A 25,641-nucleotide genomic window follows, 5' to 3' on the forward strand; every position below is an offset into this window, starting at 1 on the left:
TTCTGTCATTTACCAGCTAACTTTCTGACCCTTTCCCAAGTGAGTCGGCTCGCAGAGCAGCTTGCTAAGCCTGCCATTCCGGTTCTCCACTGCCATGGCCACAGGTAGGCAGTGAGAGAGGTTAGGTTTGGGAGGTAGGATGCCGCTGCCCCACCCAGCCCTGGTCAGAGGTCTGACGTCGTGCGCCGGCAGGCTGGCAGGCAGGCTGGCAGGCAGGCGTGGGTGTGGGAGCGTGCTTGGGTGTGAGGTGGCTTGGGAGCACAGGCAGAGGGAGAAGCAGAAGCGACCCGGGAGGAGTGGAGAGGTGCGGCTGGAAGCAGCATGGCCGTCAAAGGTGCAGGCTTGGAGCCCACGCTGAGGTATGTGAGACCACAGGGGTGGGATGGGGGCTTAGGGCAGAAGGCTCCAGGCGGGAGCCAGTGGCTGGTGGAAATGGGCTGTGGGCTTACCCGAGAGAGGGCAGAGCTCAGGCAGTGAGCACAACAAGCAGCTTGGGGCTTCAGGGCAGAAAGATGTGGCCTTGTCCTGCCTCTCGCTTCTGAGCCTCGTGACAGGTGGACCAGGGGCTCGAGACAGAAAGAGCTGTGGCTTCCTTTTTCTTTCTTTCTTTCTTTCTTTTTGGTTTTTCGAGGTAGGGTTTCACTCTAGCCCAGGCTGACCTGGAATTCACTATGGAGTCTCAGGGTGGCCTCGAACTCACGGCGATCCTCCTACCTCTGCCTCCCAAGTGCTGGGATTAAAGGCGTGCACCACCATGCCCCGCTGGGCTTCCTTCTTCTGAGCCTCGTGTCTCTGTGACAAACAGGGTCCTAGAAGCACCCAGGATCCCTGGGGGTAGAAACAGACCCCTATCCTGCCTGGAAGCACAGATGGGGGACTGGCAGGAATCACCAGAGCTGTGACCAGGGTGTAGATAAGAAGGAAACTTGCCGGGCATGGTGGCACACGCCTTTTAATCCCAGCATTTGGGAGGCAGAGGTAGGAGGATCGCCATAAATTTGAGGCCACCCTGAGACTCCATAGTGAATTCCAGGTCAGGCTGAGCTAGAGGGAGACCCTACCTTGAAAAAATAAACAAACAAACAACAACAAAAAAAAAATAAAAATAAAAAAATAAAAACAGAAGGAACCTCTTAGGAGGTTAGGATGGAGTTTCTGATTTTAGATTTAAAATGTCACATTTCTAGCCAGGCATGGTGGCACATATGTAATTTCAGCATACTACAGGCTTTGTCAGGAGATTGTGAGTTTAGTGCCAGCCTGGGATACATAGTGAAACCCTGTGGGGAAAGTGGGGTGGACAGGGATTGCCTCACAAATTTGAAGACCTGAGCCTGGATTTCTAGCTCAGGGCATGGAAATGTGCACCTGTAATCTCACATGGGGGAGGTGGAAACAGGTGGACCACTTGGATTTGCTGACTAACTAGTCTAGTCAAATTGGTGAGCTCCACATTCAGTAAGAAACCCTGTCTCACAGAATAAGTTGGCCAGGTATGGTGACACACGCCTTTAATCCTAGCACTTGGAAGAGGCAGAGGTAGGAAGATCGCGTTTGTTCAAGGCCACCCTGAGAATACATAGTGAATTCTAGGTTAGCCTAAGCTAGAGTGAGACCCTACCTGAGGGAAAAAATAATAAGTAGGGGGCTGGAGGGATGGCTTAGTGGTTAAGGCGTTTGCCTGCAAAGCCAAAGGACCCAGGTTCGATTCCCCAGGACCCATGTTAGCCAGATGCACAAAGGGCACACGCACTTGGAGTTTGTTTGCAGTGGCTGGAGGCCCTAGCTTGCCCATTCTCTCTCTCTCCCCCTCTTTCTCTGTCAAATAAATAAGTTTTAAAAAAAATAAAATATTAAAAAAATAAGATGGAGTAGTCAGAGCATGGTGGCACATGCCTTTAATCCCAGTACTCAGAAAGCTGAGGTAGGAGGATCTCCATGAATTTCGAGGCCACCCTGAGACTACACAGTGAATTCTAGGTCAGCCTGGGATACAAAAAACCCTGCTTTAAAATTCCTTCCTGCCAAAAAAAAAAAAAAAAAAGTTGGAGAACAATTGAGAATACCTGACATTGATCTCTGGCCTCCACACACCCACATATACATGGGCACCCGTCCACACCATACACACATACACCCACATAGCAAAATAAATAAATAAATAAATTTAATCTTAAAAAAATAGCCAGGCATGTGACACACTCCTTTAACCCAGCACTCAGGAGGCCAAGATAGGAGGATCACTGTAAATTCAAGACCAGCCTGAGACTACATAGCGAATTCCAGCCTGGACTACAGTGAGACCCTCAAAAAGCCAAAAAAGCTGCATTAATTCATTAATTCATATGGAAGTGTTACATTGCCATTATGCAAAACCCAAGGTTACAGAAAGAACGCATTAAGGAAATGATAAAAAGTGTGGGGTTTGCCTATAATCCCAGCACTGGGTAGTGGGCAAAGACAGGAGGGTTACTGCACGTTTGAGGCCAGCCTGGGCTACATAGCAAGTATCAGGTTAGCCAAGGCTACACGGTGAGATACTGTCTCATAAAACCACACCTACCACTCACAGCATGGAGCACAATGGCACATGTTCCCAGTGTTGGTGAGGGGAGAGGGCTGGCCCTGGTTTCCTCTCTTTATAATTGGGTAATCACACCCGTGAGGCACACATGAGCTGATGCCCGCCTAGCCCCTGCTCCAAATGCCTTTCTTCCAGCTTTGCTCCAAGTTGCATTTGATACCCTTGGTATAAGTCTCAGCTCCCTGTCTGACAGGTTCCATCAGGCCAGCAGGGGCTGGTGTTCCAGAGGGGCTCCTGGCACACCCCTGCTGCGTTTTTGTTTCTCAGCATCAGCAGTACCAACACAGGGTCCTGGAATGTGCTGGTTCCTCACCCAGAATACTGGCAGCTTCTGCCTCTTTACTGCAGTCACAGCCTGGCTGGTGGCTCTCTGGCTCACCTCTGGAAGGAACCCATCAGGCACTGATCCTGTGTCATGACAGTCGTGTATTATGTAACTGACATTTCAGTCAATGACAGCACATGTACACAACGCTAATCCCATAGATTATAAACCTAGCTGAGGGTGAAACAGGCCATAAGTGCATTCACTGAGGCTCACAGAAGGACGGGATTATCTCATTGCTTTTAAAAAAAATGACTATATATATGGGCTGGAGAGATGGCTTAGTGGTTAAGCGCTTGCCTGTGAAGCCTAAGGACCCCGGTTCGAGGCTCGGTTCCCCAGGTCCCACGTTAGCCAGATGCACAAGGGGGCGCATGCATCTGGATTTCGTTTGCAGAGGCTGGAAGCCCTGGCGCGCCCATTCTCTCTCTCTCCCTCTATCTGTCTTTCTCTCTGTGTCTGTCGCTCTCAAGTAAATAAATAAATAATTAAAAAAATAAAAAAATTTAAAAAATGACTATATATATATATATATATATATATATATTGTTGTTGTTTTTGTTTTTCGAGGTAGGGTCTCACTCTAGCCCAGGCTCACCTGGAATTCACTATGTAGTCTCAGGCTGGCCTCAAACTCACAGCAATCCTTCTACATCTGCCTCCACAGTGCTGGGATTAAAGGCGTGCACCACCACATCCAGCCTATATATTGGATAGAGAGATGATTGATAGATAGATAGATAGATAGATAGATAGATAGATAGATAGATAGATAGACATTCCATGAGGGCCGGTGGCTCTGGGATTGCTAACTGTGTAGGTTGGGTCAAGCCAGGGTCTATCTGACAAACATCTGGCAGACCCTAGCTAGCCTTGCCTCCACTAGGGTGCTGTTCCCCTGTAGGGGTTATCAAGGCAAGAAATCACCTAGGATGTCACATAGGTGCAGGTGGTCCACCATCCACCACTGGGGATGTCACATGCATTTAGCCATTCAATCTGTTTCTTCATTTGTCAGTCACCAGATGTGCCCAACTGAGGACACAGGTAGAGGACTTACTTGGGAAAAGTACTGACCCCCACCGTGGCCCTGCTCTGCGGTCGCATTAATGAACCCTGGAGGCCTTAGTATATCCTACACTCTGAGATATTCAGCCCCATGAAGGCACTAGGGAGCCATGAAAGAAGTTAGAGCAAGGCTGAAGTGATGCCTAGGCAGGGGTTGCTGGTGATGGTTGGCAATGTTGGCGTTCCAGAAGGGGTTCACAGCCCTGAAAACTAGGGCCTGGGAATGCCCTAGGTGAACTGTGCCACTGCCCAGGGAATGGGGAACCAAGAAGCCCCAGTCTGGTTCACCTCTCTCCGGAAGCCCCTGTAGGGAATGGTCCCTGGTCCTCTGGGGCAGGGCTTCCCCAGGTCTGGCTGTGGGGAAGGAGGGCCTGGATCAACAAACAGCCTACAACAGGGGGCCGACTTGCTCAGGGAAGTCTTCACTGTGGACCCTAGAGGAGGGGGCCTTAGAATGTAGAAGCCCCAGCCAGGAAAATGGCACACTGTCATGGGGAGGGAGAGTGGGTCATCCTTTCTTGTCTCTCATTCCATACTGAGCTCCATGCTGGGTACTGAAATTGTCCTGTTGTTCTTAAGAGCAGTGGCCATGGCACACTCTGTTCACATAGGAGCTCTGCCCACAAGATGTTGCCTTTCTTTCTTTCTTTCTTTCTTTCTTTCTTTCTTTCTTTCTTTCTTTCTTTCTTTCCTCCCTTCCTTCCTTCCTTCCTTCCTTCCTTCCTTCCTTCCTTCCTTCCTTCCTTCTTTCTTTCTTTCTTTCTTTCTTTCTTTCTTTCTTCTGTTCTTTCTTTTTGGTTTTTTGAGGTAGGGTTTCACTCTAGCTTAGGCTGATCTAGAATTCACTATGTAGTCTCAGGGTGACCTCGAACTCACAGCAATCCTCCTACCTCTGTCTCCTGAGTACTGGGATTAAAGGTGTGTGCCACCGTGCCTTGCTTGCTTTTTAAAAAAATTCATTTATTTACTTGAGAGAGGGAAAGAAACATTGTGTGTGTGTGCGTGTGTGTATGTGTGTTAGACAGAGAGAGAGAGAGCACGCAAATGGGCACACCAGGGCTTCCAGCCACTGCAAATGAACTCCAGATGCATGTGCATCTGGCTTAAGTGGGTCCTGGGGAATGGAACCTGGGTCCTCAGGCTTCACAGGCAAGCACCTTAACCACTAAGTCACCTCTCCAGCCTGGATGTTGCTTTTCTGAGAGGAGCTCTGTCCACAGGGGATCAGTGTCCACACAGGAGTCCTGCCCACAGGGGTGATGTCTTGGGTTTGACTAACTAAGATGATGATCTGCTGAAGCCCACAGAGGATGAGGATATGATAGAGCCTTGGTCTCCAGGTTTCCCAGAAGGCACACTGATTCCTGCTCTTGGGGTTGAGATAGCTCAGTGGTTAACAGCTCTTGCTTGCAAAGCTGGCTGGCCTGGGTTCAATTCCCCAGCACCACGTAAAGGCCGATCCAAAGCGGTCTTGATCCCTTTCTTCCAGGGCCACGCTCAGGTCCTAGCACGTGCTGCTTCCATTCAAACTCAGACACAAAGCACACATCCGTGCCCATCCAACTCACACAAAAATACGTGCACACACATATACACACACACACAAAGACAGACACACTTAAGACAACCATGCTCGTGTGTTTGGACACAGGCACTCATCCACACACAGATGTACACCGACATACATTAAAACGTAGGCACGTTGGGCGGGTGGCACAAGCCTGTAATCCCGGGAGGTGGAGGCAGGAGGATCAGTAGTTCAAACTGATCTTCAGGTCAGTCTGAGGCCAGCCTGAGCTACACGAGACCCAGTCTCCAAACAAGCAAAACAAAACAAAACAAACCCGCAATGCAAACAAAAGGCACATTTTCTGGGGCATTCAGACGCACAGGGACCCCATTCAGCAGCGCCCGGCCCGTGGGGTTATGGGAAGAAGACCCCGCGGGAGGCGGGCGGGGTTGGGGGCGGGGGCGGGATGGGGGGAGGCGGGAGTGCTGCAGGCCCGGGAATTGCCGCAGCACGTCCCAAAGGTGAGCGCAGCCTTGTGCCACCCACTCCACTGCAGCATGGATCCCGACCCCCACGAGGACACCGTGCGGCGGCTGCGCGAGGCCTTCAGCTCCGGGAAGACGCGGCCGGCCGAGTTCCGGGCGGCGCAGCTCCAGGCGCTGGGCCGCTTGCTGAGCGAGCGCAAGCAGCAGCTGCAGGACGCGCTGGCCCGGGACCTGCACAAGGTGACGCGGGCGCGGGGCGGCTTGCCTGTCGGTCTTTGCTCCGCGGAGGAGGCTCGAGCCTCCCCATGTGACTGGCAGTGTGCCCCAATGTATTACTGTGTGTTCAACAGACTCTCCCCCTCCCCCCCCCCCCCGCCACCCTGCCTCCCCCACCCCAGGACTTAGGAAATTCTGACTCAGGAGCCTGCAGGGCCACCCTGAGAGCTACACTTGACTGCTGTTGCCCGGTTAAAATGAGAGCCCTTGGCTGGGGCGGTGGCTGAGTCAGTGATGTTTGCCTTGCACGCACGAGAACCTTAGTTCCAACCCCAGCAGCCACATCAATGCTGTGTGGGGTGGTGTGCTAGGGGGGATTCCTGGAGCTAGCCTCTCCAGGCCAATGAAAGACTCTATCTCCAAAATGGGGGCGACGCCCGCCTTTTAATCCCAGTTCTCCAGAGGCAGAGGTAGGAGTTTGAGTTTAAGGCTGCCCGGAGGCTGCATAGTAAATTCCAGGTCAGCCTGGCCTAGAGTGAAACCTTGCCCTCTGTGCTGTACACGTGCACACACACACGCGTGTCTTACACACATATGACCATGCATACACATAGGCATGCACACCGTACACAACAGGAAAGAATGAGGCTCAGGATTAAGCCACTTGCCCAAGGTCCTAAGGGTAGGCAATGGCAAGGAAGAATCTGTAGTCTAAGCCTGGCATAGTGGTGTACGCCTTTAGTCTCAGCGCTTACGAAGCTGAGATAGGAGGATTGCTGTGAGTTCGAGGCTAGCCTGGGGATAACAGTGGGTTCCCGGTCAACCTAGGCTAGAGTGAAACCTTGCCTTGAAACAAAGCAAAGACTCTGTAGTCCAAGCAGCCTGACTGCAGAGCCCAGGCTCCCAGCCCGTGTGCATTTCCCATGAGGTCACCAGACTGCCTTATAGGGGCCTCTCTGGTGCCTTCCCCTCACAGCCGACTCTGGCCCAGCCATGAGCCTGACTTCCCTGTGCCCCCTGCAGTCCGCCTTCGAGTCAGACATGAGTGAGATCATCTTGTGCCAGAACGAGGTGAACCTGGCCCTTAAGAACCTGCACACCTGGATGAAGGATGAACCAGCAGCCACCAATTTGGTGAGCCCCTCTGGCTGGGGTGGCAGTGGTGTGGCAGGACACAGGGCAGCCCTTTCTGCCTCTGAGAGTGGGATGAGTTAGTGCTCTTACTGGGGACCCCATTGTCCAGGGAGCTGAAGACACGGGTGTGCAGGTGTGGGCAGGGCTGGGGCTGCTCCTCACCGACACCCATCACCTCATCATGTCCTGCACCCCAGTTCACAAAGCTGGGCTCAGCTTTCACCCGGAAGGAGCCCTTTGGCCTGGTACTCATCATCTCGCCCTGGAACTACCCGGTGAACCTGTCCCTGATGCCCCTGGTGGGAGCCATCGCTGCAGGTGAGGCATCCTCCCAGTCTGACAGCCCTTCCCAATGAGGGTCATCCAGAGCCCCATGGGTGTGTTGGTCCCTGACTGCTGCTGCCCCCTAATGCGTGTGGGCACCAGCCCTCCTCTCCCTGTCTCCATCTGCTCCTATAGGGAACTGTGTGATACTGAAGCCATCAGAAATAAGCAAGGGCACAGAGAAGGTGCTGGCTGAGCTGCTGCCCCAGTACCTAGATCAGGTAGGGCTGGCACTGCCCACCAGCACCTGGCATCCCACACCCCTGTCCTGGCCAGTGAGGAGGTCCCAGTGCCTCCTGGGTCTGTCCCCTGAGCCATTATCCTACCTTACAGAGTTGCTTTGCCGTGGTGCTGGGTGGACCTCAGGAGACTGGGAAGCTTCTGGAACACAAATTTGACCATATCTTCTTCACGGGTGAGGACAGCGCTGGCCCAGATGCCAGGAGCAGGGGACAGTAGAGAATACTGTGATAATGAGTAGGAGGATGAGGCCACAGTCGTGGGTTTGGAATAAATCAAGAACCAGAGGTATACCAGGAGGCAGCCTGTGGAGCAGTCTGGCTAGGGCCCCTGGGAATCTTAGAGGCTGGGTTTTAGGGCCACAAGGATGAAAACATATCCTGGGTGGTAGTGTAGGCCAGGACTTGGGCTATGAAGGGTCTCTGTGGAGAAAGGAAGTAAAAGTCATGTACCTGGACCATTTGGCCAGGTAAGGGAGCTGTCTGATTGTGTCCCCAGGGAGCCCTCGTGTAGGTAAGATCATCATGGCTGCCGCTGCCAAGCACCTCACACCTGTGACCCTGGAACTGGGGGGAAAGAACCCCTGCTATGTGGATGACAACTGTGACCCCCAGACTGTGGCCAACCGCGTGGCCTGGTTCCGCTACTTTAACACCGGCCAGACCTGCGTGGCCCCCGATTATGTCCTGTGCAGCCCTGAGATGCAGGAGCGGCTGCTGCCCGCCCTGCAGAGTGCCATCACCCGCTTCTATGGCAATGACCCCCAGACCTCCCCCAACCTGGGTCGCATCATTAACCAGAAACATTTCAAGCGGCTTCAGGGACTGCTGGGCTGTGGCCGCGTGGCCATCGGTGGCCAGACTGACGAGCGTGACTGCTACATCGGTGAGTCCCCCTCTCTTCCACCACAGCCTGCGGGGCTGAGCCTCTTCTATGCCGGAGGGGCCCACACTGCTTCCCCCAAGTCTGAGGCTGGGCTTGAATCTGCTGCTGGACTCCTGCTGAGTCCACGGCTTCTGATGCCACAATTCTAGAACATGAATATGCCATGTCCCTGTGACTTTGAACCTGTGCCTCCTCAGTTCCTGACTCGGGTCCCTCAGCTCAGAGCCTGGAGGCCTGGGAGGTCAGACCCTGGGCCTCCCCATACTGAGCACCTGCTCTCGGGCTGAGCCGCCCCGTTCCCACAGCGCCCACGGTGCTGGTGGACGTGCAGGAGACGGAGCCCGTGATGCAGGAGGAGATCTTCGGGCCCATCCTGCCCCTGGTGACCGTGAGGAGCCTGGACGAGGCCATCAACTTCATCAACCGCCGGGAGAAGCCGCTGGCACTGTACGCCTTCTCCAACAGCAGCCAGGTGGGGCCCAGAGGAGCTGGGGTCACAGAGAGCTGAAAGGGGTGCAGGCTGGCCATGTTTCCTTCCATAGTCCTCCTGCTTGGGGCTTTTAGAACCAGATACCTCCAGTTTGGCTGATCCTAGCCACGTGGTTCCATTGCACACCGCGCAGGCACCTGCGCATGGGGCTCAGGCAGGGCATGTGTGCCAGGGTGCGTGGCTGCGTGGCTGCGTAGCCGTCTGTCTTGGCTCGGGCCACCTGCACTTGCAGGAAGAGGTACTCTAAAGAGATCCCCTTTCGTGAGCTGGGTGAAGTTTCCGTATGGTGAGCGGGAGCTCCAGGTGGGATTGGGGAGCAGCGCAGCCCAGACTTCACAGGCAGAAGCCTGGCTGGCCACAGCAGGGACGCCACACTGTCTGTCGTACAATGCTCTAAATTTCCTAAGTGCCTCACTGTCACCGGCTCTGCACGCTGACCATCTCTAGAAGGCAAGGCCACCTAACTTGTGCCCAACTGAGGGTAGAGGTGGCGAAGGCACTGCAGAGGATTTGCTCGTCTATGGAATGGTCAGGGCTCAAGCTGAGCGTGCTGCCCCGCCCCCCAGGTGGTGAATCACGTGCTTGAATGCACAAGCAGTGGTGGCTTCGGAGGCAACGACGGCTTCCTCTACCTGACGCTGCCGTCCCTGCCCTTTGGGGGAGTTGGTGAGTCCTTGCCCTTCTCCACCATCTGGGAAGAGCTTTGGCTTGATGCTTCGCCTTGATCCAGGCTCTGTGCCTCGGATGGCCTCAGTTTCCCTGCCTGTAAAATGTTTCTTAGATTGACCTGGTTCTTCCTGCAAGTTTTGTGCTTCTGGCCCAAGCAGTGGCTACTACTGGCAGGCAGGGTGCTATTCTCACTCTCTCGCTTTCCGTGCCCACACAGGCAACAGTGGGATGGGCAGATACCATGGAAAGTTCTCCTTCGACACCTTCTCCCACCACCGTGCCTGCCTGCTGCGCAGTTCCGGGATGGAGAAACTCAATGAGATCCGCTACCCACCCTATGGCCCCTGGAGTGAGCAGCTGATAAGCTGGGCCATGGGCTCCCAGAGCTGTACCCTCCTGTGAGCACAACACTGATGCCAGTGCTGCCCAGCTCTTCTTTCCTGCTGCCTGGCACACACTGGACTGCCAGCTGCTCCCATTGTTCAGTGGTTTCCCCAAATGGCTGATGTTTGGCCCAGTATGTAAAGATCTCACTCCTGGAAGTTTCTCTCAGCAGAGAGGCAGGGCCTCTTAAGTGGCCAGCCCGGTCTCTTCACATACCACAGTCCCCTCTGCAGCCTCCTGACCCTCTGCTCAGATATGTGTGGTGACAGAGGTCCCCGCTGAGCAGATTGGCTAAAGAGGACTTCATTCTTCAGATTTAGAAACAGGCTCAGGTATTTATAAACAGGATCAGATTTATAAACAGGATCTGAAAAGACAGAGCAGTTGTTAACAATTCGCTGCTGGGGGAGGTTTGCGTCCAACCTGAAGTGGTGAGATCTTGCACCTGGATCTGGTTAAGTGGCGAGTCTGCCTGAAGTATATTGAATTGGTTTCTTTCCCATTGCCATGATCAAATGACATAGACAACTTAAAGGGGGAGAGATTTGTCTTTGGCTCATGGTTTCAGAGGGTTAAATCCAACATGACACAGAAAATGTGAGGGGACAACTCAGCTCGCATCATGGCAGGCCAGGAAGCAGAGTGGTACAGGAAGCATCCAGTGATATTATATCCCCCAAGGGCCCACCCCCCATTGATCAATTCCCTCTAAGTCCCACCTCCTAAAGTTTCCAGAACCTCCCAAACCAGTGCCGTGAGCTGTGGACCAAGTGTTCAAGACAAAAAAGAGCCCGTGGGAGACATTTCATATTGAAACCATAACACGTTGGTGATAGAAATGAAATCAGTAAGGAGAGTATGGTTGCTTAGTCATGTCTGCAGTGGGCAAGAGCAGGGATATGTTTATATGTTAGCCACATCTTAGCTTCTAGAAGGCAGTCAGGGATTTCAGAATATAGAAATGGAGACTAACATGGAGAAATAAACCCTGGGTCCGAGACAGCTGAGCTGAGTTCACACGTGAAAGCAAGGGCAGAGCTGAGAGAGAGCTTTGTTGAGAAGTGTGGGTCCAGGAGACTAGCAAATAGCATGCCTGGTCTCTGGGACCGGTCTCTACTCTAGGATCCCTTTCTAATCTTTGAGCTTTGCTTTGGTGATCTCCTCGCTCTTACAGCCATGGGAAGTTTGAGCTAGTGGCCCAAGGTTGAGGAAATGAAGAAGTGAGGGTAGGCAAAGCTCTTGCTGTGCAAGTGTGAGAATCTGAGCGTGGATGCCCAGCACCCACGTAAATGCTGTGAGTGTGAGTATGTGTGTGTTGGCTGTCTGTACTCTATTCCAGGCAATCTAGACTAGCTGAATCATTGAGCTCTGGGTTTGAGAAACCCTGTTTCAATAAACAAGGTGGAGAGCAATCAAGGACGACACCAAATACTGACCTCTGGCCTCCACATGCACCTGCACGCACATGCAAACACGCGCGCACACACATGTGCACTACACACATTCAAACAAAGTATGCAAGGGCTACATAGTACGCACAAGGCCCTGGGTTTGATCCCTAGCAGGCATGGTGGCACACTGCCGCAATCTCAGCACTCCAGATGTGGAGCCAGGAGGATCAGAAGTTCTAGTATGATCTAACCCCTGGGCTACATGAGACTCTTGGGGCGGGGGAAGTATGGTCTTCTGGGGGGATGGCATTTCCAAAAGGTATGTGGTGGACACAGTGGAGGTCCTTAGCTGGGGCTTACTGGTGAATGAAAGAGAGTGTGAACAAGTGAGGATGGGTGGATGAATTAAGAGTTTGGATGAAGGGGGAGGCAGGCCAGTGGGAGAGCGAGTGTGTGAGCAGGTGAGTGGCAGCTAGCAGGCTTGGAAGCTATCTCAGGATTCCAATGAGATCAGAGATCAAGTCCAGCTGTAGACATAGGTTCCACAGTTGTCCATGACCATAGTCCAGAATGGACCCACACCCTACCCTTAGCCATCAGGACAGTGAGAAAGAGCCAGAAAGGTGGCCTTGGAGTTGGGATGAAGGGACAGGCATTAGTGTGGGCAGAGGAGAAGCACAGGATGCAGGGGGACTCTGGGCCTCGTGTGTAAACAGGCTTTGGGAGCTATATCTGCCTCCCTGTGAAAGGGCACTGGAAAGGCCATCTGTGTGGTACTAGATCTCCAACTATCATGCCCATCCTAGGGCTGATACAGCCACGAGGAAGATGAACAGAGTCACCTGGGAGCTACGTCCCTGTCAGGTACCACAGACATCCCGGTCTCTCCTCTCTTTGATTTTTCAAGGTAGGCTCTTAGTCTAGCCCAGGCTGACCTGGAATTCACTATATAGTCTCACGGTGGCCTCGAACTCATGGTGATCCTCCTACCACTGCTTCCTGAAGTGCTGGGATTAAAGCGTGTGCCACCATGCCTGGCCAATCTCTCTCTTTTTAGGAAATATTTTTAGGGCTGAAGAGATGGCTTAGTGGTTATGGCACTTGCCTGTGAAGCCTAAGGATCCAGGTTCGATTCCCCAGTACCCACATAAGCCAGATGCCCAAGGTGTTATATGCATCTGTAGTATGTTTGCAGTGGCTAGAGGCCCTGGCATGCCCATTCTCTCTCTCCCTGCCTCCCTCCCTCCTTATCTAGCTGCCTCTTTCTCTCTAAAGTGAATAAATAAGTAAAATATTTTTTAAAAAATGGGGCTGGAGAGGAGAGATGGCTTAGCAGTTAAAGCATTTGCCTATGAAGCCTAAGGACCCAGGTTCGATTCCCCAGTACCCATGTAAGCCAGATGCACAAAGGGATACAAGCATCTGGAGTTTGTTTACAGTGGCTGGAGGCCCTGGCACACCCATTCTCTCTTTCTCTAACTGCCTCTTCCTCTCCCTGTCAAATAAATAAAATAAAATATATTTTAAAATTTTTAGTTAGTTGCAAAAAGAGAGAGATAGCACCAGAGCCTCTTGCTGCAGCAAATGAACTCCTTATGTATGTGCATTTGGTTTTACATGGGTACTGGAGAATCAAACCTGGGCTGACAGACTTCTCAAGGAAGCCCCTTTAACCTCTGGGCCATCACCCCAACCCCAAGACCCTAGTCTCTTCTCTGACACCATGCAAAAGGACAGAGTCATTTCCCATGGCTCTGTCTGCCTTGGCAGGTTTTCAGTGTCCAGTATTATCTGTTCATTAGGCAAAAGATCCAAGAAGGTGGAAGTAGAGCCGTGGCATCCCCAAGATCCCACCAGAACTGGCCTTCACTGGCACCTGCAATGCCTGTAATGAATTAAAGATGTCAGGGGTAAGCCGGGCACGGTGGTGCACGCCTTTGATCCCGGTACTTGGGAGGCAGAGGTAGAAGGATAGCCGTGAGTTTGAGGCCACTCTGAGACTCTATAGTGAATTCCAGGTCAGCCTGGGCTAGAGCAAGACCCTACCTCAAAAAACAAAAACCAAAAACCAAAAAAGAAAAATAAAGATGTCAGGGGTAAAGCAAGAAGCAGGAGAGATGTGGCTCTCTGCTGCCTCCTCTCCCCATCTCTTCTCTTTTACCAGCCTTGTGTTCGCTGAAGAGGGACCACGTCCCCATCTAATCAGCCCTGACAACAAGTGACAGGGAAGGCCTGACCACAAAGACTCTTTTTTTTTTTTTTTTTGAGAGCAGATAGAGAGAGAGAGAGAGAGAGAATGGGTGTGCCAGGGCCTCCAGCCACTGCAAATGAACTCCAGATGCTTGCGCCCCCTTGTGCATCTGGCTAACATGGGTCCTGGAGAATCAAGCCTTGAACCAGGGTCCTTAGGCTTCACAGGCAAGCACTTAACTGCTAAGCCATCTGTCCAGCCCCACAAAGACTCTTGATTAGGACACACCTGGCCTACATGTCTCATTCCAACAAGGCCTAAAATTAAGCTCCTGATTAGTTTTTCCTTCCACCCCAGTGTGGACTATGCCCCATCTTGGCTGAGGTGCTGGCCACTCCACCCGGGACTTTTCTTTCATTTGTCCTTTTTTCTTTTTGAGGTAAGGTTTGCTCTCGCCCAGGCTAACCTAGAATTCACAATGTATTCTCAGGGTGGCCTCAAACTCACGGTGATCCTCCTACCTCTGCCTCTCGAGTGCTGGGATTAAAGGCGTGCGCCACCACGCCTGGGTTAATATTTTTATTTATTGGATTTATTAGACAGAGAGGGAGAGAGAGTGAGTGTGAGTGAGTGTGTGTATGTGTGGACATCTTAGGGCCTCCTGTCAATGCACACCAGATAGATGTGCCATTTTGTGCATCTGGTCTTACATGGGTACTGGGAATTTGAACCTGCATCAACAGGCTTTGCAAGCAAGCACCTTTAACCACTGAGCTATCTCCCCAGCCCACAGATGGTCTGTTTTAGCATGTAAGCACAGAAAATTATTTTGTTGATATGCATGAGCATTTCTTGACCACTGCGTTGCTTCGATAAGCCTTTGCATTGGCTCTCTTTCACGGGGATTGTTGTACCATCCTCCTGCAGTTTAGGCCTCCAGGTACAATCATGAGAGAAGAGACAAGTAGCAAGTGAGACCATCATACCTTTCCATTTTCCAAACCATCCTTCAAGGCAGTCTGAGAATGAGTCACCCATTTCTGAGTTTTCTATTAATCAATTAGCCAGGGCAGTTAATCTCTGAAGGGCTTTAGTAATGATTCCATCAGGGGATGAAGGTACAACACTGCCAACCTGGAATAACACAGAATCTATTATTGACTTTTCAAGGGCTTCTTCAGTATATTTGATGAACCTCTGTGGATTATAATAGATATAATTAATCTAATATACATTTTTATTTATTGCTGATCACCAGAATAAAGCTGATTCAAATCCCTGTGCTATTTGATTCTTAGCTTTTTTCTTTTCTTTTATTTTTTATTTATTTGAGAGGGACAGACAGAGAGAAGGTGGAGAGAGAGAGAGAATGGGCCCGCCAGGGCTTCCAGCCACTGCAAACGGACTCCAGACGCGTGGCGCCCCCTTGTGCGTCTGGCTCAGTGGGTCCTGGGGAATCGAGCCTGGGTCCTCAGGCTTCACGGGCAAGTGCTTAACTGCTAAGCCATCTCCCCAGCCCTGATTCTTAGCTTTAAATTCATCTAGAACTCCCCTGGGGAATCCTATAGAGTAGACATGGAAATCAAAGGACCCAGGTATGGATCGCTTAGCTTGGGAATTAGTTTTGCTAAGAGGAGAAATGAAGGGCCAGAGTCAAGGGTTTGGCCAATTAAACCAACAGGCAGGGCCCATGCCAGTTGGGTGGGAGGCTTGAGTTCAGGTGCCCCTGTCCTCAGTACTACCATGTGTCTGCTCAGAGAATGATTGCTAGTCACTGCTATTTGTCCTCTTGTCATTGGAGACATTTAGACCATGGGTACAGGCTTCAAAATCCCCCACTTGGGCGAGTGAATCCATTGCTCTGTTGTGTCCTACTGTGTGTACAATAATGGCTCTTGCTGAGCTCAGGTCCTGTGATAAATGTAAATCATTTGACCCAAGTATTCAATTCTCTATATCCAGCCCCTAATTCTAAGTTCTGCCTTAAGTGTCTAACTTTTATTATCTTTTTTTTTTTTTTTTTTTTTCTGTAGGGTCATTGCTAAGTTGATCAGATTGGTTTTCTGTCTGGAGTAGGGAGTTCCGTGATGCAAGCAGCCTGATGTCATCACGTAGGGGACCTCTTGTAGGTCCAGTCTGACCTTGGTTGGTCTGATACTCTATTCAGCCACATCTCTTGCTTTTCTTTCTCTTTTCACAAAAAGCTTGTGGGGGGAGGGGAGAGGCTGGAGACATGACTCAGTGCTTGTCTGCTAAACCTAACAACCCAAGTTTAATTCCCCAATACCCAAATAAGCCAGATACACAGAACAGTGCATGCGTCTGGAGTTCTTTACAGTGGCTGGAGGCTTGGCATGTCCATATTCTCTCCTTACAAATAAAGAATTTTTTTTTTTTTTTTTTTTTTTTCAAGGTAGGGTCTCACTCTAGCTCAGGATGACCTGGAATTCACTCTGTAGTCTCAGGGTGGCCTTGAACTCATGGTGATCCTCCTACCTCTGCCTCCCGAGTGCTGGGATTAAAGGTGTGCACCACCACACCCTGCTAAGAAATAAAAATATTTTTAAAAGAACAAAAAAAAAAAAAAAAAAAAAGCTTGCTAGTTTCTGGAGAGATGGCTTAGCGGTTAAGGAACTTGCCTATGAAGACTTAAAGACCCAGATTCAACTTTCCAGAACCCACATAAGCCAGATGCACAAGGTGGTGCATGCATCTGGAGTTCATTTGCAGTGGCTTGAGGCCCTGGCATGCTCATTCTCATTCTCTATCTGCCCCCTTCTTTCTCTCCTCTCCCTCAAAAAAAATTATACACACACACACACATATGTATAATCTTACTGGGTTTGGGCATACATCCATGGTCAGGATCAAATCTTCTCTGTCTAGTAGTATTGGTTCATATTTTAATTTTTTTTTTCAAGATAGGGTGTTGCTCAAGCCCAGGCTCACCGGAATTCATTATGTAGTCTCGGGGGCGTTGAATTTATGTCCATCCTCCTACCTCTGCCTCCCAAGTGCTGGGATTAAAGGCATGCACCACCACACCTGGCTTTGTTCATATTTTAGAATCCAAGAGTCCCTTAATCACTGGGTGTAGGCACTTTCTCCCTTGACCTGATATTGGATAGTGTTTTCTCTAAATATATTTCCCTGGCTGTTTGATTGCTAAAGGGCTTATTTGTAATCCACTCCAGTTACCCTCTTGAAACAACTCACTCGAAGGTATTCCACACTGACACTGAAATTTTCTTGTAATAATCTTATGGCTTCTGGGCAGAGCATTGTCTACCCCCATAGGATACCTCTGTCCAAACTCTTTTTAAAAAATTCATATATAACATAGATATATTAGCTAATGAAGTAGGGCTCCATATGACTTACTCAAAACATCTTTAATTTTTTTTTGTTTGTTTTTTCAAGGTAGGGTATCACTCTAGGTCAGGCTGACCTGGAATTCACTCTGTAGTTTCAGGGTGGCCTTGAATTTACAACAATCCTCCTACCTCTGCCTCCCAAGTGCTTGAATTAAAAGCATGCTCCACCATGCCCGGCTAACATCTTCAATGTTTTAAATTGATTTATTTATTTGCAGGCAGAGATAGAAGAGAAACACACACACACAGAGAGAGAGAGAGAGAGAGAGAGAGAGAGAGAGAGAGAGAGAGAGAAAGAGAGAGAGAGAGAGAGAGAGAGAGAGAGAGAGAGAGAGAGGGAGAGAATGAGCATGCCAGGGCCTTCAGCCACTGCAAACAAACTCCAGATGCATGTGCCACTGCGCATCTGACTTCACACTGGGGCACTGGGGAATCAAACCTGGGTCATTGAACCCTGGTGGTTAGGCTTTGCAGGTAAACACCTTAACTGCTGAGCCATCTCTCCAGCCCAACATCTTCAATTTTGATTAACCTTCTGCCCACTCCCCCACCCCTTCCCTGACCCCACTTGGACCATTCCACCCCCAGTAATCTGATCCTCTGCTTATATTTCTATGACACCCTCCCCCTAAGCCCTCACGTCTCCCCCACTCCCTCCGGGCTCCTTTCTAGCTTCCTGGTCTCTACTACTGACTTTTATTCCAACTAACACACAAATCTAAATTGAAGCTTAGATCCACGTATGAAACAGAACATGCGGCATTTGGCTATCTGAGCCTGGGTAACCTTACTTAGTACAATCTTTTCAGGATCCATCCATTTCCCTGCAAATTTCATAATCTCATTTTTCTTTACAGCTAAATTTAAAAAAAAAAAACTCCATTGTGTATATGTAACACATCTTCATTATTCACTCATCAGTTGATGGGAATCTAGGTTGGTTTCGTTTCCTAGATATTGTGAATAGAATAGCAATAAACTTGGATGGGCAAATATTTCCATAGCAATGTATAGAGTTTTTAGGGTTTATGCCAAGGAGTGGTATATCTGGGTCATATGGTAAATCTACTTTTAGCTGTCTCAGGAAAATTCTTATGTTCTTATGTCTGCACATTCTTATGTTTTTTTTTGTTTGTTTGTTTTCTTTGCATATTCTTATTTTTACAAGACTCATGGCAGGCATGAGAGACTCTGCTTGAAGCAGTGGTAGATGCCCTCATGTGCTGACCCCCTCCACCACCACCTGCTACCTGTAGGTTCATGGCTTAGCCTAGTCAAGCCACTCCAGCTTCTAGAGACTGTTGCCAATGAAGGTTTCAGTGATCCTCCACATGGGCACCTACTGGAGTCTCCACTCCACCTCCATAGAGGCCCCAGATCCCAGGAGAGAGTGCCCAGCCTCACACTTCACCCATCCTTTCAGCTAACCTATAAGGGATGTGCCCTCATGGGGGCAAGGGTGAGTCGCAACCCCCATATTCCCCACTCACCAAGCCCTGAGGTGGGAGTGTGGTAGGAGAACTGAAGGCAGGCCCAAGACACCCCAAGAGTTGGTTGGGAAATAAGACCATTTCAGGAGGCTTAGCTCCGAGGACCCTGGCTGCCTGGGCCCCGAGCCAATTGGCGGCTCTGTATCTGAAGCCGGTGCCAGTTTGGAGAGAGGAAAGTCCTGGATCCAGTGCCTGACTTTCATGCCCAGGAGACTGCCATTTTGCAAGCCATGGCTAGCTGGGCTGCTTGGTACACTGTCTCCACCCTGCCTTCTCCTCGGCGACCTCTGGACAGTGCTTGAGCCCAGCCAGAGGACAGCTGGGTTGGGGGAGGGGTAAGCACAGCCTCTGAGTAAGAAGCAGGAAACTTCACCTTTGTCCTTCCTGGGGCCCCATGCCAGGCAGCAAGGAAGCCTTGGCCTACAACTCCAGCTCTGCCTACAGCCCACGGTGCATCCCCAGCCACTCTGCCTGAGCCGTGGTTTCCACATTTACAAAATGGGTCTCAGAGTAATTTCCGTGATAGGATCCCTGAAGGTGATACCAGAAACTAGGTGAAGCCGACTTCATGGTGCTTGGGAGGCAGAGGTAGGAGAATCACTGAGTTTGAGGCCAGCCTGAGACTACATAATGAATTCTAGGTCAGCTTGGGCTGGAGTGAGACCCTGCCTCGAAAATAACAACCAAAAAATAAATAAAATTAAAACAAAAAGCATCCAGGCATGGTGGCACACACCTTTAATCACAGCCCTTAGGAGGCAGGGGTAGGAGGATGGCTTGAGTTCAAGGCCACCCTGAGACTTTAGTGAATTCCAGGTCAGCCTGGACTAGAGTAAAACCCTAGAGCAGGGGAGAAGCCTAGGTGAAACAATTTGGTGTTTTTTTTTTAAATTTTTTTTTGTATATTTTTATTTAGTTTTTTGAGAGTGACAGACAGATAGAGAAAGAGGCTGTTAGACAGAGAGAGGGAGAAAGATAACTGGCGCACCAAGGCCTCCAGCCACTGCAAATGAACTCCAGAAACGTGCGCCCCCTTGTGCATCTGGCTAATGTGGGTCCTGGGGAATGGAGCCTCGAACCAGGTTTCTTAGGCTTCACAGGCAAGTGGTTAACCACTAAGCCATCTCTCCAGCCCAAGTTTTTTTTTTTTTTTATAAGCATCAAATTACTAACAAGACTTGGGACCTATAGGGCACAGCCTTAGAGAGTAAGGGGACCTTTGGGAGAAGCAAGGACTGAGGTTGCTGCTGAATTGGTAGGGAGAAGGGGACTCTTTTTCCAGTACCATCAACGTACACCCTTTTATAGGCATTTTCAATGTCCTGGGATGGTGTGGCCCAAAACCAGGTCACTATGCACTGATGGCTCCCTCTCTGTAGTCTCAGGGTTTTGCATGCCAAGAACTTTGCACCCACATCTGGTCACTCAGACACTGGTATTCACCAGCCAGCAAAGTTAAATGCTTTCTGTGTGCTGTGTAGCTATTTTTTTCCCCCAAATTGAAATATTTCCTCCTTAAAAATGAGCAAGTAAACAAATCAAAAGTCACAGGAAGAGCTGGGCATGGTGGTGCACACCTTTAACCCCAGCACTCTGGGAGGCAGAGGTAGGAGGATCACCGTGAGTTCAAGGCCACCCTGAGACTACATAGTGAATTCCAGGTCAGCCTGAGCTAGACTGAGACCCTACCTTGCAAAACCAAAAAAAAAAAAAAAAAGGCACAGGACACTCCTGCAACTTGTGATTCACAGGGCCCTGCTACAAGGTTATATTAGGAGTAAGAACTGGTGGGAAAAGGAGAGTCTAACTGGCCCAGCTGCCTGCAGTTCAGGCAATGAGCACAGGGGATGTAGCTTTCCCGATTGTGTCTTGGTCTGTCGTTGCTGCCCTCTCTGGTGCATAGACATTTGCTGACATCGCCCCAGAAGAAGACACATAATACAGGGTTAGGAATATCGTTCCCTGTTCAGAAATCCCCATGAGGAATTCTCCAAAGCTAAGTGTGGTTCCCAGCAGGAGTCCTCACAGGCCCTGGCTGGTGGGACTGCTCCTATTCTCATAGTAGGGACAGAGGACAAGGACAACAACTTGCTTCAGGGACCTGGACCCAATAGGCTGCGGCAGTAGTTTAGGGGTGGGAGAGGGGACTATCTCAGCACTGTGACCTTTGGCTCCGTGGCTCTCAGCCCAGCCTACCCACCCCTTGTTCTTAGCCAACTTGGCACAAGCACGTTCTGCCTGGGGCCTCCAGGTCTATAAATACCACTGTCTAGGAGATAGATACGCCAGCTCTCCCCAGAGACCTGGGAAGTCTGGACTTGCACACGTAGGTAAGTATCCGCCTCTCCGAGACCCTGTGACAGCCGGAGGAGATCACAGAAGGGCAGGAGAGTGAAAGGTGACCTGGAACCCAGATGCTGTATGGTTATTAACTGGTTAATGCTCTTCTGTCCTTCCCGTGCTGGGCACTGGCTTTCTTGTCTATAAAATGAGAACGTAGCCTTCCTATGGGATGTGGCTCAGCAAATGCACCTTTCACATGTCCGGGCCCCTCTTACCAACTTAGTAGAAACAAACTTCCCTCTAACAGGAACAAGAAAGCTGTCTCCTGGGAGAAAAGCAGGGAGGCAACCCTCACACTCCAGGAAGGTTCCAGAAGAGGGACTCAGGTACAAAACTTCTGCTGACGATCCCCTTGAGCTGGGCTCCCAAGGTGCAGGTGGGACACAACGAAAGCCATCACCCAGCTACGTCTAGACAAGCCTGCCTGTGTGGATTCCTTGAACTCTGGGGAACGTACCCTACTAACCCAGCTTTGGGCCCTGAACTCCACACCTCTTGTGGACACACAGCCACACACCGGGATGTGCGCACTGCCCACACCCTGGGAGCCCCTGCGCCGTGTGGCCGTGACTGGAGGAACCCATGGCAATGAGCTAGGTGGCGTCTATCTGGTCCGCCACTGGCTGCAGGCCCCCGGGGAGCTTCAGAGACCTAGCTTCTCTGCCACCCCAATCTTGGCCAACCCAGCGGCCACAGCTGTCTGCCGACGTTATGTGGACCAAGACCTCAACCGCACCTTCACCAACACCTTCCTCACGTGAGTGCCCATGACTGGGTTGGCCAGACCCATGGGTGGGTCCTACATCCCCTCCCCAGCCTCCCTACACAGACACTGCCATTGTTCTCATGACCCCTTCTCAGTTTATGTCACCTTCCTCAGGAAGTCCATCCTACAGGCTGGGTCAGTTACTGAACCTCAGGACCAAAGCGTTAGGCCTGGGTATGTTGCGGATAAAGGGAAGACCTCAGCAATCGCAGCACGGGGGGTGACACACAGGAGTGGAGGTCTACATGAGGCATCCAACCAGGCCGAGAGTCATCAGGGAAGGCTTCCTGAAGTCCAGGGAGGAGATGAGAGAAGAGATATCCCAGGGAAGACCAGAATGGTCCTGGGGAATTGCAGCTGCTGGAGAGGAGGGCGAGGTAGCAAGGCAGGCAGGACCAGGCAGAGGGCCTGCTCTTTTTTTTTTTAAGATTTAATTTTTATTTATTTATTTATTAGAGACAGACAGAGGGAGAGAGACAGAGTGAGAAAATGGGCGCACCAGGGCCTCTAGCCACTGCAAACGAACTCCAGACGCATGCGCCATCATGTGCATCTGGCTTACGTGGGACGCTGGAGAATCAAACCTGGACCCTTAGGCTTCGCAGGCATGGGCCTTAACCACTAAGCCATCTCCCCAGCCCGGAGGGCCTGCTCTTTATGGGGAGGAAGGCATCTGCGCAGGGGGTTCCTGAGCTGTGCAGTCCTCTAGCAGGGTTCCTGTGTGCAGCAAGAGGCTGTCCCCCCCCATTAGCTCTCGATGACTGGTATCCCCCATTCCTTTTCCCCACAGTTCCAAGGCCACTCCTGATGACCCATATGAGGTGACAAGAGCCCAAGAGCTGAACCAACAGTTAGGTCCCAAAGGTTCAGACCAGGCTTTCGACTTTATCCTTGACCTGCATAACACCACAGCCAACATGGGCACCAGCTTCATCTTGGAAGCCACTCGAAATCTCTTCCCAGAAGCCACCTTTAGCATGCACCTGTGCCGCTACCTTCAGGTGGCCCCAGTACCTTGGCACATATTCCCCATAAGCCAGAGAGGGAGGGTGATGAAGGAGGCAGAGGGAATCTGCCAGTTCTACTTGGCTCCCAGACCCTCTAATCCCTTCCCTACCTTACAGAGCGGGAGGCAGGGCAGAGTGGGTGGTACCCTGTGCTTCCTCCATAGTGCTCTTCCTCTGCTCAGCGCCCCCTCCCAAGGAAGCCTGGGCTCTGACCTGTCCCTGTCACTCACCTTCAGCTGCAGAGCCCTGAGCTGACCTACAGCATCCTGGAGTACCAGGCACCCGGGGAGACCAACGGCTTGCCATCTGTGGCCAAGAATGGAATCTGTAGGCCATGGGCTTTGGAGAAGTGGGCGGGAATCTACGAGAGGGGCGGGGCTTAAGGTGGGGCTACAAGCGAGGGCGTGGCTTCGGGCGGAGTCAGGGCCTGGGATGTTGCTGGGGTCCGCTCTTTAGTCTGAAGCCTGAGACCCACCTGGGGAAGCCTACCTGACCTCTCCTTTCCTGATCCCCAGGTTTGGAGATGGGCCCCCAGCCTCAAGGCGTGCTGCGGGCTGACATCTTCTCCCGGATGAGAGCTCTGGTGGCCTCCACTCTGGATTTCATTGAGCTCTTCAACAGAGGTGAGACCACTCTCCCCCAAGGTGATCACATGGGAAATAGGGGCCGAGGGGTGAGGGATGACTTCTGGAGAGCAGAGGGAGGGACAGAATGTCACGTTCAGCCTCCCGCACAGGCACGGCCTTTCCTGCCTTTGACGTGGAGGTCTACAGGATACTGGACTCTGTTGACTTCCCACGCACCGAGGACGGACACCTGGCCGGAACTGTGCACCCGCAGCTGCAGGTCGGTATTATTGGGATCCTGAGCACCCAGTTAAATCCACTGAGGGGAGTGCTGCCTCCTACCAGGTCCCCAGCACCTCAGAATTGGAAGCAGGACTGGAACCTCTAGGGAGTCCCCTCCCCCAGGCCTGGCACCAGGAACCACTGAAATCCTCACACCTATGGAAAGCATGGGGGTGCCTCTCCTGGCTGCCCTCTCCTGGCTGCGAAAGGCAGGAGAGAGGAGATAAGGAGTGGGCAGGACCCAAGTCACCCGTTTGGAGGTGCTCCCAAAATGGGTTCCATGAGCAGCCCTATGCTTGGAACCAATTGTCCACACGATGGTGCTGTCGAGAAGTGTCTTGGCAGTCCCAGGGCCTTTTCCTCTTCCTCATTGAAAGACGTCTGGGGCAGAGAATGCCCTCTGAGGATCTTGATCCAGGCCTGCCCATATATATGTCTTGCAGATGTTAGGTAACGCAGTCATTTTAGGTGATTTATTTTAAAAACTATAGGCGTGAGTCACACAGTAGTAGCATTTCAGTCAACAGACTGCACATTCAGGACCCTGATCTGGTGAAATTGCATTTCCTGTTAATGACGTAATCTTCTTAGTTTGCATAGGTAAGCCCTCTCCATGATGTTCCCACAATGATAAAATTGCATAGCTACAAGTTTCTCAGGACTAACCTGTCGTCAAACAAACCTTGGTCGTCAGGCATGAACAGTAGGCATTTCACCCATGTGACCATCTCTTCAACCTCTAAATGTGTTTTAAGCACTATGAGCCCATTGAATTTAGATTTTAGAATGCTAAGGGAGACATTCCATTTTATAGACAAGGAGTAGAGTGGGGAAATAACACTTCAGTGAGGGTCATAACCAGTAGACACAATTCCCCAGTGACAAAATGTCCTTGCCAGGTGACTGGTGGCTCTTTTTTTTTTTGAGGTAGGGTCTCACTCTAGCCCAGCTGACCTGGAATTCACTGTATAATCTCAGTGAATTCCAGCTAGGATTAAAAATGTGTGCCACCATGCCTGGCTTCTCCATTTTTTTCACAAAGCAAGTTGGCAATCAACTGACACTCTTCAAATGGACAGAGGAAGGGAAGGGTGGGCAGACAGAACCATGAATGAAGGTACCACCACCTGGGATTGCTCCCGTTGGGGACGGTCACTACCCCAGTGACCTTGGCCTTGGCTGTCCTCCCAGGACCGAGACTTTGAGCCACTGCTGCCTGGTGCTCCTATTTTCAAGTTGTTCAACGGTAAGGATGTGCTGTACGATGGCGACTCCACAGTATACCCGGTCTTCATCAACGAGGCTGCCTACTACGAGAAGTCTGTGGCCTTCTTGAAGTCTCGGAAGCTTACAGTCTCTGTGCCCGCCCTGCCAGCACTGACTGCCGCCCCCACTCTGGCTCCCTGACCCAAGCCGCTCCCGTTTCAGTGTCCTCATCTGTGCCCACTGTGGGCCACATTCCTTGCCAGGCCTCAGTTTCCTATGTTGTGTCGTGGTTCCTGTCCTAGTCCTGTGCCCGAGCTGTGGCTGGGGAAGTGGATGGAGGAGGAGAGGGCTGCCGATGGGCTTGTACTTGGGTCTGTTCTCTTTCATGCATGCTCCAGGGGGAACTGGAGGCTGGCCAATGTAGCCTTGAACATGTTGGGCATCCTGGTGCCAGTGTTGCCTGACTCTGTGCTCCAGTTGGCCACATAATGCCCAGAGGCAGATCCTATCGTTTTGTTTTGTTTGTTTGTTTTCTTCCCTAAGGTAGAGTCCCACTCTAGCTCAGGCTGACATTCACTATGTAGTCTCAGGGTGACCTCAAACTCACATCATTCCTCCTTTCTCTGTCTCCTGAGTGCTGGGATTAAAGGCATGTGCCACCACACCCGTCTTGATCCTATAGTTTTGAAGAAGCCCTGGCGCGAAGCTTCT

General features: G+C 51.1%; 2 protein-coding genes across 2 annotated transcripts; both read left to right on the top strand.

Moving 5' to 3' along the window:
• Positions 1-258: 258 nt before the first annotated feature.
• Positions 259-10,692, top strand: LOC123453224 (aldehyde dehydrogenase family 3 member B2-like). Its single transcript, XM_045158049.1, has 10 exons — positions 259-359; positions 6,044-6,212; positions 7,212-7,322; positions 7,520-7,640; positions 7,782-7,867; positions 7,980-8,061; positions 8,385-8,771; positions 9,077-9,243; positions 9,828-9,927; positions 10,148-10,692. Exons 1-10 carry the CDS (start codon positions 322-324, stop codon positions 10,330-10,332), a joined length of 1,446 nt encoding a protein of 481 aa, XP_045013984.1. The 5' UTR covers positions 259-321; the 3' UTR covers positions 10,333-10,692.
• A 10,363-nt stretch (positions 10,693-21,055) lies between these two features.
• On the top strand, positions 21,056-25,395 carry LOC101606566 (N-acyl-aromatic-L-amino acid amidohydrolase (carboxylate-forming)). The gene is made up of 7 exons (XM_004656487.2): positions 21,056-21,090; positions 21,351-21,860; positions 22,660-22,870; positions 23,113-23,203; positions 23,392-23,499; positions 23,613-23,722; positions 24,916-25,395. The coding sequence occupies exons 2-7, from the start codon at positions 21,625-21,627 to the stop codon at positions 25,129-25,131; spliced, it is 972 nt and encodes a 323-aa protein (XP_004656544.2). The 5' UTR covers positions 21,056-21,090; positions 21,351-21,624; the 3' UTR covers positions 25,132-25,395.
• The last annotated feature ends 246 nt before the right edge of the window (positions 25,396-25,641 follow it).

Source organism: Jaculus jaculus, chromosome 1 (genome assembly GCF_020740685.1).
Source record: "Jaculus jaculus isolate mJacJac1 chromosome 1, mJacJac1.mat.Y.cur, whole genome shotgun sequence".
Lineage (NCBI taxonomy): Eukaryota > Metazoa > Chordata > Mammalia > Rodentia > Dipodidae > Jaculus > Jaculus jaculus.

Excerpts from the sequence above, each read along its gene's own strand:
- LOC123453224 (XM_045158049.1), top strand. The coding sequence starts at position 322 with ATGGCCGTCAAAGGTGCAGGCTTGGAGCCCACGCTGAG. Across the intron at positions 6,213-7,211 it reads TGGCCCGGGACCTGCACAAG|TCCGCCTTCGAGTCAGACAT; the intron begins GTGACGCGGGCG and ends TGCCCCCTGCAG. Across the intron at positions 9,244-9,827 it reads CCTTCTCCAACAGCAGCCAG|GTGGTGAATCACGTGCTTGA; the intron begins GTGGGGCCCAGA and ends CCCGCCCCCCAG.
- LOC101606566 (XM_004656487.2), top strand. The coding sequence starts at position 21,625 with ATGTGCGCACTGCCCACACCCTGGGAGCCCCTGCGCCGTGTGGCCGTG. Across the intron at positions 22,871-23,112 it reads ACCTGTGCCGCTACCTTCAG|CTGCAGAGCCCTGAGCTGAC; the intron begins GTGGCCCCAGTA and ends ACTCACCTTCAG. Across the intron at positions 23,204-23,391 it reads TGTGGCCAAGAATGGAATCT|GTTTGGAGATGGGCCCCCAG; the intron begins GTAGGCCATGGG and ends CCTGATCCCCAG.